The sequence below is a fragment of the Martes martes genome (assembly GCF_963455335.1).
Source record: "Martes martes genome assembly, chromosome: 7".
Lineage (NCBI taxonomy): Eukaryota > Metazoa > Chordata > Mammalia > Carnivora > Mustelidae > Martes > Martes martes.
In genome coordinates, this window is record NC_137894.1 from 108,818,861 (window position 1) to 108,832,984 (window position 14,124).

Sequence of the window (14,124 nt, forward strand, 5' to 3'; positions counted from 1 at the left end):
GCCCAAAAAGAAAAATCCAAGATTGTATGTTGCAGTGCAAAAATTGAAAAACATGTTGAAGAGAGATTGATTTACATGAATGATTTAAACACTATACATTCCCGAATAGGAGGCATCATTCTAAATTAGACTAGGTTTTGAATATCTTTCTTTCTTTTTGCTTTCTTTGATTTTTCATTTTTCCATTAAGTAATCATACCATTGGGGCCTAATAAGTGCACAATAAATAGGAGTTTTTAGTTAACTCTGCATTTTTCCACAGCAGAGTTTGCTTGCATAGGACACGTAATTTGAATAATGACAGTGTCTCAAATGTTTTTATCTGATGGGTGGTATCTATTTTTGGCATACTCTAATATGTCTAATAAAAATTCAGTTTTAATAAAATGTGCAAAATAAGAGAAACTGATATAAATTATACAATATTAATAAATATGTGAAACAGGAGATTTTGAAAATTCTATACTTCACTTGTCTTTTCCTGCAGGAGGAAAACCACTGTAGAACTGTATCACTACAGTAAGATAAACTTTGTCAGGTCTCATACCTGCATAGTGTTCGTGTTCCTACTTCTATTTCTTAGGTCTTAACTGTCTTTCCTCATGACCTGCTCTTCTTTTCTACCCAAATATACAGTATTTAGGCCTTAAAGAAATTTCGGTGCCTACGTGTTTCATCAGTATTTATGTCTCTATCTGGATATCATGGCACATTTTTAATAGTTAAAAAAACTGTCAATATATTTTTTTTCCTTTCCCTCCCAGAAATTTATTGAAGAAAAAGAATTCCTAGCGCAACTTGAAACTTCCTTTCAGAAATGTGAAGAAATCCATAAGAATTTAGGTAAAGCTGTACAGTTACTTTTTATGGGATGACCATTACTTAAAAATAACATTTTATCTGTTTCGCTTACTTTATACCTTCATGTTTTAGGAATTGGTTTTACATATTTGTTTTTTTTTTTAAACCCTTGCATTCACTTTTAATATTATCAGAGTATTTATTTATTTCAACACTGTCAATTAATATATAAGTATTTTTCTTAACAGTATGATTTTTATTAATAATAAACTGTTTTCTGAGATTACTTTCTTGTTTTGTTAACATTATAGCTGGAGAATATCAGGATATTAGTAAAGAATATACCAATGTGGAATATAATCTTTGTATGTATAAAAAATATATATATAATGTGAAATCCACTCTACAAAAAGTTCTGACATGTTGGGCTACTTATGTGGAAAACCTTCGCTTACTCAAGGCTTGTTTTGAGGAGACAAAGAAGGAGCAGATTAAAGAGGTATTTTCAGTCTAATGGTACCTCCTCAGTTTTACTTTCTTTTTTTTTTTTAATTTTGTTTGAAGATCCACATTTTCAATCCAAAAATGAGAGGCCAGGGAAAAGTAAATATGACTCTTGGAAAAATTCTTTAAGGTATTGGAAAGAGTTTAGTTTCTTTCTAATATAATTGCCAAAGGAAGTTTTCTCCTCATTATAGGTGTTAAACACACACACACACACACACACACACACGTAGTGTAGCTTTTGAAAGATATATTGCTAAGTTCTTTGGAAAGAAAATAGAAGACTTGGAGTATTTGATAGCTTGTAGATAACATTTAGCTAAAGTTGATATTTTAAAAAGTTTTATTTTTCCATTTGGTTGAATACATTTCAGCTCTAAAATCTCTGAGTTTCTAGAGGAAGAAAATGAAAATACCTTAGACTTATGTGGAGAGGCTTGGAAGAAATTTCAGTCTCATTCATTATTCTTTTCATTTGCTAGTCATGTAATAATCTGTTTTATAATTATTCTCTGAGGTAGTTTTTCTTTCTTTAATTTGTTTTTCCCTGTTGCAAATAGATATAGACAGGTTAAACATTTTCCAAATAGAAACTAAAGTTACTCAGCTGAAAATGGACTGTTTATATGAAAGTAAAATTTGTGATACGTGTAGGAATGTAGGAAGAATATTTGAGGGGTTAGTGAGTCATTTCTCCCTGTCCCCTGTAGTGATACTACAAATCCAAATCTTTGACTTTCAACACTCATGTGTTTAAAGATTTTTAAAAAGTTTTTATTTAAATTTTAGTTGGTTAACATACTGTGTAATATTAATTTCATTTGTACAATATAGTAATTCAACACTTACGCGCGGCAACCAGTGCTCATAAGGACAAATTCACTCCTTAATCTTCCTCACCTATTTCACCCATCCCCTCAATTACCTTCCCTCTATTAGCCATCAGTTTGTTCTCTATAGTTAAGAGTCTGTTTCTTGGTTCCCCCCACCTCTCTCTCTCTCTCTCTTTGTCCCTTAGCTCATTTGTTTCTTAAATTCCACATATGAGTGTAATCATGTGGTATTTGTCTTTCTCTGACTGACTGACTTTGCTTAGCATTATACTCTCTACCTCCATCCATTAAAGATCTTTTATGAAAATTCACATAACTGAGAAAAATAACACATTAAGCCTTGCAGTTCCCAAACTCTGTGCTGAGGTGTCCTGAGCTGCCAAAGAGGACTTTCAAGATAATTTAACTTTTGAAGGAAACACACCATCAGTCTGTTGGACACCATGCAGCAAATAACTACTAAGTGGTTTGGACCCGCCTACTTGAAAATAAGACCTTTAAGATAAATCTGGCCTAGGGACTCTATGAAAAAATTACTGAGACATTTAGGGCACCACGAACTGATAAATGCTTGAGAACCTTTGCTCCAAGTTCATTAACCACTTAAGAAAGATAGAACATCAGGGGTGCTTTGGTATTTCAGTTGGTTAAGCATCTGCCTTTGGCTCAGGTCATGATCCAGGGATCCCAGGATGGAGTCCCACATCAGGATCTCTGCTCAGCAGGGAGTCTGCTTCTCCCTCTCCCTGTCCCTCTGTGCTCTCTCTCTCTCTCAAATAAATAAATAAATAAAATCTTAAAAAAGAAAGAAAGAAAGAAAGAACATCAGATGCTTCCTAAAAGTTTAGGACCAGAAGTGATGACAGACAGCTGGTGTCTGCCAATTAGTGATCAGGAATGAAGAGTTAGTCCAACAGGGAAGGGAAGGCTTGGAGTCCCTAAGAACCTCACACTCACTTTTGCTTAGAATCGACCTTAGTAAAGATCTCTTCTGGATAATGGAAAGACAAATGTTAATGTCATTAAAATGTGTTGCTTCTGTGTTGTGTAGGTGCCCTTTGAGACACTATCCCAATGGAATGTAGAACATTCTACTTTAAACAAAGTGGGAAATTTCCTGATTCAAGTCAGTAATGATGTAGTTGGATCATCTATTTCTAAAGAACTGAGAAGGCTGAATAAAAGATGGAGAAAATTTATTACCAAAACTCAGCTTGTAAGTTTTTTTGGTTTTGTTTTGTTTTTTGGTAACCGTTTCATTGAGCTATAACTCCCATGCCATACAGGTCACTCATTTGAAGGGTTTAACTCAGCGGTGTTGGGTATATTCAGAGTCGTGTGGCCATCACTGTCACAAATTCTTGAACATTTTTGTCACCTCCTAAGGAAGCACTGTAACCCTTAGTAGTCACTTCCCACCTTCTCCCATCCTCCTCAGCAGCCTCTAATCCACTTTATGTCTCAGTAGATTTGCCCATTCTGGATATTTCCCTCAGATGGGATCATATAATATCTGGTCTTGTGTTTCTTGCCTTTTTTCACTTAGCATAATGTTTTCAAGGTTCATCTGTGTTGTAGCATGTATCAGTACGTCCATTTCTTTTTATGGCAAATAATAATCTATTGTATGGATACCAACATTTTACTTATTCATTGATCAGTTCATGCACACTGGCTTCTTTCCACCTTTTTGACTATTACTAATAATGTTGCTGTGAACGTTTATGTACTGGTTTTTGTGTGGACAGGTAATATATCGCTTTCTAGTTGAAATTCATTTACTATTAACAGAATAACATAAGCATTTTTGCCTACCGATTTCAAGTTTCTTAAGAACATACGCCAAGCTTTATATAGCTTTATAGTTAGCATAGTGCCTTATAAAAGCAGACCTTTAATAAATAATTTTTGAACTTAAATGATTAAATTATTGTTTCTTAGTAATTTAAGACAGGTTTTTTTTGGAAATACTCATTCTCTATAACACTGTTATTAGGTGATAAATCCCAGAAATACATTTGAATATATTATGTCCATTTATTGTTGGTAATAATATAACTTCACATAAAAAATATGGGCTTTAAATTTCATGACTTTTTTATAGGAGATGAACCTTCCACTTATAAAAAAACAGGATCAGCCTGATTTTGAAAATTACGAAAATACTCAGCTATCTAAAGAAGGAAAACCAACTGTTGATTTTTCAAGAGATATATCAATAGAACTTCCTGAAAATCATAATCAGAATATAAAGGTAAAATAGTTATATTTTTATATTTCATTTGTATATAGAAATAACTTGGCGATTTAAAATTTTTTTTTTTTTAAGTAGGCTCCATGCTTGGAGCCCAGTGCAGGGCTTGACCTCATGACCCTGAGATCAAGATCTGCACTGAAATCAGGAGTCGGGTACTTAACCAACAGAGCCACCCAGGCGCCCCAACTTGGCTATTTTTCTTTTGATAAAAGCATATTGTTGAAACAGTGGTAAATGTGATTATTGGATAACATTTAAAGTATGGTCATTTTCCACTAGAATGTGTAAGTGGATCCCTTCAAGAAGGAGCTTTCAGTGTCCAAGTCTGTGTCTCTCACTCGCTGAGGACTTCCACAGGCATGCAGAAGCAGCCATGACTTCTGCGCTGTGGAAACAGAGTTGATATTTTCTTCAGATGCTTTCTGACTGTTGCTCAGGGACTGCCCAGCTTTAGTCTAGCCCCTGGCCTGTGTCTTGCTTCCTTTCTGTACAGTGGGAGACAATATAATCTTTATTTCTTGTTTTGTTGGATAATTTGGAGAATGATTTAGATTATAGACAAGACTACGGGAAAGGAACAAAGAAAGAATGTGAGAATAATAAAGAAAGAATGTAAGATATAATACCTGGGATTTGCGAAATGTGCCCCCTTCCAAATAATAATAGATCCAACTTCACTTGAAGTAGGTTTTCACTGGCTTTGGCCAGTGGCCATGATGGAGTGCCAGTGTTTCCCACCATAAGGAGACCTGATGAGAGAAAGTCTTGAAAGATCTGAAATTGTGTAGTATGCTTTTAGAATATAAGAATGTGGAATACTATTTTCTTCTAAAACATTTAAGATACGGTCGATTAACAACAACAACTTTATGAATGGATCTATTATGTAAGGTATAAAGCTGCAGCATAACAGCCTACAGGCTACTGAGAGATGATTAATGGGACAGGGCTTCATTGTGTTGACGCTGGATTCCGAGTCTCTTCTTGGTGATGTTTCACAGCTACTATTGTGCAGAGTTGTGTTTAGTTAAATTGTATATGAGTTTTAGAAATTTCTGTAGAGTCATTACCCTAATTTCCTAACCTTTAATCTTTTTATCTGTAAAGTGGAGATGATAGTAAATAAATGATACGAATGACATTCTCACTAAGAAAATATATGTGTACGTGGAGCACCCGGGTGGCTCAGTTGGTGAAGCATCTGCCTTCAGCTCAGTTCATGATCCCAGGGTCTTGGGATCAAGCCCCATGTGGACCCACTGACCCATGCTCAGTGGGGCATCTGCTTCTCCCTCTGCTCCTCTCCATGCTCATGCTCACTCGCTCTCTCTCTCAAATCAATGAAATCTTAAAAAAAAAAAAAAAAAAAGGAAATATATGTGAACAAAATTTTTACTTTTTAAAGTGATTAATACGATCATAAAGTGCTATTATCATTGTCCAAAAACTAGGTTTTAAGTTACTAAAATAGGTTGAATTAGCTGTCTTCAGGAAAAAAAGACGTAACTTTCTTTTTTTAACTGAAAATTCTTTTATGATATAAATGTTGTTCTTAGCGATAATTGTGACTGTTGTAGGCCGGGGAAGAACGTGAAAAAGAAAATGAATTCACAGGGCAATTTCAAGTGGCTGAAGAGGTTGAAAAACTCACTGGACAAGTGGAAATCTGGGAAGTAGAAACCGAATCTCTTTTGGAGCTTCTGAGACGTCAAGAGGGTATCGATGACTCAGTGGAAGAACGTTTGCAGGTATGAGTGTACAAGTATTAAAAGGATAGATTGCATGGTTGTGGACTTAAGTGTTAAGATAAATACAAGGTTTTGAGGCACCTGGGTGGCTCAGATGGTTAAGCGGCTGCCTTCAGCTCAGGTCATGATCCCAGGGTCCTGTGATGGAGCCCTGCATCAGGCTCCTGGCTCAGTGGGAAGTCTGCTTCTCCCTCTCCCTCTGCCTCTCCCCCTGCTCATGCTCTCTTTCTCTGTATCTCTCTGTCTCAAATGAATAAATAAAATCTTTAAAAAAAAATACAGTTTTAAAGTAAGTAGTAATAGGGGGTGCCTGGGTGACTCAGCTGAGTGTCTGACTCTTGATTTCGGCTCAGGTCATGATCTCGGGGTTGTGGGATGGAGCCTTTTCTTGGGCTCTGTGCTCAGTGGAGATTCTGCTTGAGATTCTTTCTCCCTCTCTCCCTGGCCCCCCGACCCTGCTCATTCTCTCTATTTCTAAATAAATAAAATCTTAAAAAAAAAAAAAGTAAATAGTAATAGGACTGTTTGAGTTTTCTTTGTTCAGAGTTTTAATAATTGCATGGGTTGTCATCCCTGGATCATTTGCTGTGATTTTGCTTGAAGACAGAGAATAGGTTAGGAGACCACCAATACTACCTTATGACTCTCAATTCTTGAACTAATTTTCCCAGCTACAGAATGGAGATTAAAATATTCTCTTGTTTCCAGGGGCAGTGAGGAGATGAGTAAGGATATGTCAGATAGGTCAGTGCACTGTGAGTATAAGAGATTATAGGCTCTGTGCTTTGAAAGCTCACCCACTGATTAAGCCACTTTCCCTTCCTTCCTTGATGCAGGGAGGGTGACGGATGTTGTTAAAACCTCTCTGTCTTTATTCTCTGGCAGTTCGACTCATTGAAAAGCAATGAGGCAAGAGTGTGTTTTAATATCATTCAGTTCTCCTGGGAAAGAAGTTACAATTGAGATTTTTACTGAGTTCCCGCTCAGCTATAAAACTTATGGAGCATGTCATAAATTACAACAAGATGGAAAGTTCCTGGAATAAAGGAATATTCATATAATTATTTTTTTTAAACCTGCATTTCTGAAAGGTGTATATATGGCATTTTGTGTTTTCATGGTTTATAATAATGGTTTTTTTTCAAGGATTTTATTAATTTATTTGACAGAGATCACAAGTAGGCAGAGAGGCAGGCAGAGAGAGAGGGGGAAGTAGGCTCCCCACTGAGCAGAGAGCCCAATGCGGGGCTCCATCCCAGGACCCTGAGATCATGACCTGAGCTGAAGGCAGAGGCTTAACCCACTGAGCCACCCAAGCGCCCCAGAATGGTATTTTTTATTGCTTTGTAAGTATTTAAAAAAAGTTACGTGTGCCATCTGTCAGTGCTTTTATTTATTTTTATTTTATTTTTATATTTATTTATTTGCTATAACTGGAATTTATTTTAGTGAAAGAAATGAGCGAGGAATGAGAAATTCAATATTTTAAAGCCTTCTATAAACAATGAAAATGCAAACATACTGGAATATGTTTATGTTAACAAGGAATTAAGTAGATCTTTATTAGAGCAAGATATATGGTGCATAAAGAAATGCAAATTGCGGGGCATCTGGGTGGCTCAGTCGTTAAGCGTCTGCCTTCAGCTCCTGTCATGATCCCAGGGCCCTGGGATCAGGCCCCACATGGGGCTCCATGCTCGGCGGGAAGTCTGCTTCTCTCTCTCCCATTCCCTCTGCTTGTGTTCCCTTGCTCGCTTTGTTGCTCTCTGTCAAATAAATAAAAAAACAAAACAAAACAAAAAACAAATTGCTGGGGCTCCTGGGTGGTTCAGTCATTAAGCATCTGCCTTAGGCTCAGGTTATGATCCCGCGGTCCTGGGATGGAGCCCCACATCAGCCTCCCTGCTCAGCGGGGAGTCTGCTTCTCCTCCCACTCCCCCAGCTTGTGTTCCCTCTCATGCTGTTTCTCTGTCAAATAAATAAATAAATCTTAAGGAAAAAAAAAGAAGTGCAAATTGCTGAGCGGTACAGGTGAAGTGATTTTTTAAAACGGTTTTTAAAACGGTTACTTTTTTTAAATTTAAATTCTAGTTAGTTGACATACAGTTCAATATTAATTTCAGAAATAGAGTTCAGCAGTTCATCATTTATATGTAACACCCAGTGCTCATCATCACAAGTGCCCTCCTTAATACCCATCTCCCATCTAGCCCACCCCCTACCCAACTCCCTCCATCAACCCTGTTTGTTCTATGTAGTTAAGAGTCTCTTGGGGTGCCTGGGTGGCTCAGTGGGTTAAGCCTCTGCCTTTGGCTCAGGTAATGGTCTCGGGATCCTGGGATTAAGCCCCGCATAGGGCTCTCTGCTCAGCGGGGATCCTGCTTCCCTCTCTCTCTGCCTGCCTCTCTGGCTACTTGCAATCTATCAAATAAATAAATAAAATCTTAAAAAAAAAAAGTCTCTTATAATTTGTTCCCCCCTCTGTCTTTTTGCACCCTCCCAAATGTTTATCTGTTTTGTTTCTTAAATTCCACATATGAATGAAATCATGTGGTATTTGTTTTTCTCTGATTGACTTATTCTGCATAGCCTAATACACTGTAGCTTCATCCACTTTGTTGCAAATGGCAAGATTTCATTCTTTTTGATGGATGAGTAATTCCATTGTATAAATACAACATCTTTATCCATTCATCGGTCCGTGGACATTTGGATTCTTTCCATAGTTTAGCTATTGTTGATAATGCTGCTATAAACTTTGGGGTGCATGTACCCCTTCAAATGTGTATTTTTGTATCCTTTGGGTAAATACCTAATAGTGCAATTGCTGGATCATGGGGTAGTTCTACTTTTGGCTTTTTGAGGAAGTTCCATGCTCTTTTCCAGAATGGCTGTGCTAGTTTGCATTCCCACTAACAGTGTAAGAGTGTTCCCCTTTATCCTTGCCATCACCTGTTGTCTCTTGTGTTAATTTCAGCCATTCTGACAATTGTGAGATGGTATTTCATCATAGTTTTGATTTGTATCTCCCTGATAATGAGTGACGTTGAGGATAAAACAATTGCATTTTATACTTCATGCTTTCACATCCATAGAAAAATGTGTGTAAAGATAAACAGAGAACTAATTCTGTGTTGATCCTGTATTATGTCCCACTCTTAGCACATTTCCTGTTGCCTAGTAGATGCAAACCAAGTATTTTTAAAATGAATGTGTGAATGATTGATTTAAATGGCCACAAAGGGAAGAATGGGGAAGAAGAGAAGCTTTTCATTTACATTCTGTACCTTTCCATTTCTGAGTTTTTTAATATGAGCTTTTGTTACTTTAATAATGAAAAAGAGAAAAACATTAAAATGATAAATGAATGTAGTACATTCAATGTAGAACATTTAAATATTGCACAAAAGAATAAAGAAAATAAAAATTACCATGATCCCACTGCTCTAAGATAAATAAAATCAGCATTTATCTAGTTGATATGAAAGTGTGATTTCTATATTATCATACTCTTACCATCCTTGAATCGTGATTAATTTTTTTGCTGATTTGATAATTGAAAAGCAGTACCTTGTTATTATTTTAATTTGTACTTATTTTTTTACATGTAAGATTGAACTATCTGTTATATATTATTCAACCATTTGTTTCTGTAAATTATCTGTTTATGTGTTTTCTGAATTTGGAGAGGGTTGGTACTTCTCCTATTGAATTTATAAGCTCTTTGGGTCATGACACATTTTTATTTGTATGGCATATATTTTTACCAATTCGTGCACTTTCAGGTTGTTTATTTTATTTTACGTAGAAAATCTCTGTGTCTATGTTTCTACTCTTACCCCCCAAAAGTTGCTTCATACCCAGAGAGTATGTTAGTTTTCATGGAAAATTTCTTCTGTTTCATAGTTTTCTATTTTATATGTAACTTTCTGATCCATCTGAAATTTGATTTTAGTATGTGGTAGAAAGCATAGTTTTAAAAAGATTTATTTTCCAGTATTCATTTTCTCCAGTAACGGTTATTGTATTTCCTTCCAAGTGATTTGACTTAGAACAACTTCATTTTAAATTTTATTACTATTTGCTCAACTTATTTTCTGTCAGTTGGCATTGCATTACTTCTAGGCTTTAGTTTATTGACATGCTTACTGTATAAAGAATAATCTGTAAAAGCCTATGTTTCTCAGAGTCTGTACTGATACAAAGTTTCAAAATGAATTTTTAAAATAACATTTGTAGAGTACAGATTTATCTCATTTGGGATTTATCTCATTTTTATGTTTTTCTGATGAGATTAAGGCCAATGTTTAAAATTTAGTCAGAATTTTTATTGTGGTCTCACTTTGTTTTAATAGCACCTTATTGCCAAAGGCTCTATGTATGAGGAGCTTGTGTCTAGAACTGAAGATATCTTACAAATGGATGTACAAAATATTTCAAGCCAGGAGTCCCTCCAACATGTTCTCACAGTTGGGCTTCAGACAAAGATTCAAGAAGCCAAAGAGAAAGTTCAGGTCTCTCTTTAATATTTCCTAGTTAATGAATTTGTCTTTAAAAGTGAGTGGTCAGTGGGAGGATGGGGAAGAGAGGGAGGGATTGCCCTAGACATTGGCAGAGTTTTATAAAATATTACTTTTGCATTTTATATATGTATTTTAAATAATTCAGAGCATATTAGAAAATACCAATATAATAAATGGGATATTTTTATATCTAGTGGGAATTTAAGAGTTACTACTCAAAGAATGTATTTACTAATTTATGACTTACTAAACAGCCGGGTCAGGCGTTGAGAATTTTTTTTGTCTCTGCAGATCAGTCTGGTAAAATTAGTTGCCGCGTTGAAAAACTCAGTCGATGCCGAGTCCAACCTGGATGTTAGGCTGAAGATGGAAGAGTCACAGAAGGAGCTTGACTCCTACATGACAAGGGCTGAGCAATTACTTGGACAACGAGAAAGCCAGAGCGGACTAATTTCAAAATACAAGGTGGGACTTCTCCGCCATCAAATGTAGGCTCTTTATTATTGGCTACCTGTCTCATTTGAAATCGAGATATTTTCATCCCTGTAGTTGTAAAGTTATGGTAACTTGACAAAGCTTCCCAGTTTTACACGCTGTTCCCGGAAACTATTAAAAATAGACATCAACGTGAACGATTTTTTCAATTTAAATTTTATTACAGACCTGCCGAGTGGACTCGGGGGTAGTGTGTCGAGAGCACAGCTGATTGTATGATAGTGAGCATGGATTTAATTTCTCTTGCTTTTCACATCAGTGAAACGGGTATAATAATGCCAGCTACCAAGTTCGTTGTGAGGCTTTAAATGAAAATGAGGCCAGTAAAGGCACTTGGGATAGGTAAAATTCTCTGAATGTGAAATAGCACTTTTATTATTAAAATGCATTGATAAGGGGCGCCTGGGTGGCTCAGTGGGTTAAAACCTCTGCCTTCAGCTCGGGTCATGATCCCAGGGTCCTGGGATCGAGCCCCGCATCAGGCTCTCTGCTCAGCGGGGAGCCTGCTTCCCCCCCCCACCCCCCGCCTGCCTCTCTGCCTACTTGTGATCTCTGTCAAATAAATAAATAAAATCTTAAATAAAATAAAATAAAATGCATTGATGAAAGTTCCATGTGGACCTAATGCTGACGGTAGTTCAAGATCCAGTGATGTTGTTCTAGCTGGAGGCAGTTTCAGGTTGCTTTTTCCTGGCTTGAGAGGGGGCTGAAGATGTGTGCAAACCCGAGAGTCACTGGTCATTAACACAGGGCAGGTGCTTGGGGGGATAGGAAGTAAAAGTAAGACAAGGTCTCTGCCCCTGGACACATTGGAGAGGTTGGGTGACGGGTGTCCTTCCCCTCATTCCTTTATTTAACGTTTCATACACTTGCTGAACATTTAAAATGCGTTAGGCACCCGTGGGGGGCACGTCCACAGTTCTTTGGGAGAAGGAGCCTCTTTTTAGTCTCATTCACTCCTTCACTTTTCTGGGCCTCATTCCCCGTGTGGCTTTCTGGATTGTGAACCAGACAGGGCCCTCTTATCAGCCATCTCAACCCTGCTTTTCCCATGACCTCAGAGCCCTCCCTGCCTGGTCTGTGCACACGTTGCTAGTCACCCCCTTTGACTGGTTCCCTCTGTAGGCTTTTGCCACTTCTATTCCCGGGTTGCTGAGAGTATTAAACTGACCTTATAGAGTCAGTGGTTCTCAGTGTTTCTCGTAATAATCACTGGGCTGCCTGTCAGGATGCTGATAGGGTCCGCTCAGGAGAGACAGAAGGCAGAGGAGACATGGAGGCTGCAGGCCCCTTCTCTACCAGAGAGGAGGAGTTAGAGGTGTTAGGCTGACACCGTTTTCCTCTTTCTGACCATTTTCCTTTTGGAATCTGAGGCAGGGATTCCCCCCCTCCCCCGCCTTTTTTCTCTGGCATTTAGTAAAGTAGATCTGTTTTCAAACAGAAGCAAGACCCCTGCCCTGCCAGGTCCTGCCCTGAGACCCTGCGTCTCCAGGGACACATGAATAGTAGGAGCCTCCTGCCAGCATGTGGGTTAGTGTCTCCCTAGGTCATAAATCTCGCAGGCCTCACGGAGGCCGTGGAGGAGGGTCCTGGGGCTCAGCACCGTACCTTTTCTGCAGGAGGCCCATAACAGATGCCATGAGGGCATGAGCGAATTCCCACCCGGCTTAATTGCCTTATTCGCTAGAATTACTTTTGTCTTCTGTCACCTGTAGGTTTTCTGCCTCTTTCGCAAGCCCTAGACTATTCTTTGTTCTGTCATTTGCTAATTAACTACGTTTCTGCCAGGTAATTGCCAGGTAACTACTCCCTGCGAGCAGGTAAGCATGAGATAAGGAGCAGACGCATCTCTGTCTAAGGCTGCTCTCTCTCTGGGGCAAGACTGCCAGTGTGGTTGGCCCTGGGCAAAACTTTGAAGGTGACAATAAGGTAATGTTGACTCATGGCTGCATAAAAATGCCTTATGCACAAGATGAAATATGTGCCTGTTAACCCTGCTATAAATTGTGTCTTATTGCAACACAAATCTCTAATACAAGCCACCATGTTCTTCATATGGTATTGTCAAGTAAGCATGGTCCTCCACTCACTAGCACTTAAGAACCTTAGAGGAAACAGCGCCAGTGGCTCATTACCCTGCACAATAATCCTCTTAATTATTTATCAGAGGGTAACAGAAGTCATCCTGAATATCCTAAGGAAGTCTTTATGTGGTTCTCAAATGTCTGACTACATTTGAATAATAAGTATCTTGCAGTTCTTTTCAAAATAATTCAAGAGATGCAAAAGGGATGTCAACCTTACTTTACAAAAAGTCTCCCCTAAATCTTTATTGTCTTCAAAAAGTCTTTTCCCGTGGGGCGCCTGGGTGGCTCAGTGGGTTAAAGCCTCTGCTTTCGGCTCAGGTCGTGATCTCAGGATCCTGGGATCGAGCCCCGCATCGGGCTCTCTGCTCAGCAGAGAGACTGCCTCCCCCTCTCTCTGTGCCTGCCTCTCTGCCTACTTGTGATCTCTTTCTGTCAAATACATAAATAAAATCTTAAAAAAAAAAAAAAAAGTCTTTTCCTAATTGTGCCTGTTAAAGACCTACCAAAATGAGCTTTGAGGACTTGGCAGTAGAATGAGGCTTTCATGTTCTCATTTGCATTCTCTTTTCTAGGAAGCACTAATAATTCTTAATTCTAAAAGTCTGGCCAAGTATCTGAAGGCTGTTGAAGAACTGAAAAATAATGTAACTGAGGATGTGAAGCTGTCTTTGGAAGAAGAGAGTAGAGGTGCCTGTGCCAAGTGGGAGGTAAGGACATGCACATGTGTCTGGGCTTCCTCTGGTAGAGCCAACCCCGGGGCGTGGCTGTGCTCCGTCACTGTTAGTGTCCCCGTGTGCTTGGTATCATGGCGAGGCCAATCCCGCGGTTCCCAGGGCCCAACTGGCTTCTGTGTTCAGCCAATGACAACACGGTTTA

General features: G+C 38.3%; 1 protein-coding gene across 1 annotated transcript in view; it reads left to right on the forward strand.

The window, feature by feature from the left end:
• The window catches only part of SYNE2 (spectrin repeat containing nuclear envelope protein 2), a 328,404-nt gene that overhangs the window by 110,539 nt on the left and 203,741 nt on the right, over nucleotides 1–14,124 (forward strand). The window contains exons 15-22 of the mRNA XM_080809784.1: nucleotides 765–843; nucleotides 1,113–1,300; nucleotides 3,190–3,354; nucleotides 4,243–4,392; nucleotides 5,973–6,143; nucleotides 10,499–10,657; nucleotides 10,958–11,131; nucleotides 13,821–13,955. Of these exons, the coding sequence (XP_080665910.1) occupies nucleotides 765–843; nucleotides 1,113–1,300; nucleotides 3,190–3,354; nucleotides 4,243–4,392; nucleotides 5,973–6,143; nucleotides 10,499–10,657; nucleotides 10,958–11,131; nucleotides 13,821–13,955 (1,221 nt within the window). The remainder of the gene's footprint in view (nucleotides 1–764; nucleotides 844–1,112; nucleotides 1,301–3,189; nucleotides 3,355–4,242; nucleotides 4,393–5,972; nucleotides 6,144–10,498; nucleotides 10,658–10,957; nucleotides 11,132–13,820; nucleotides 13,956–14,124) is intronic.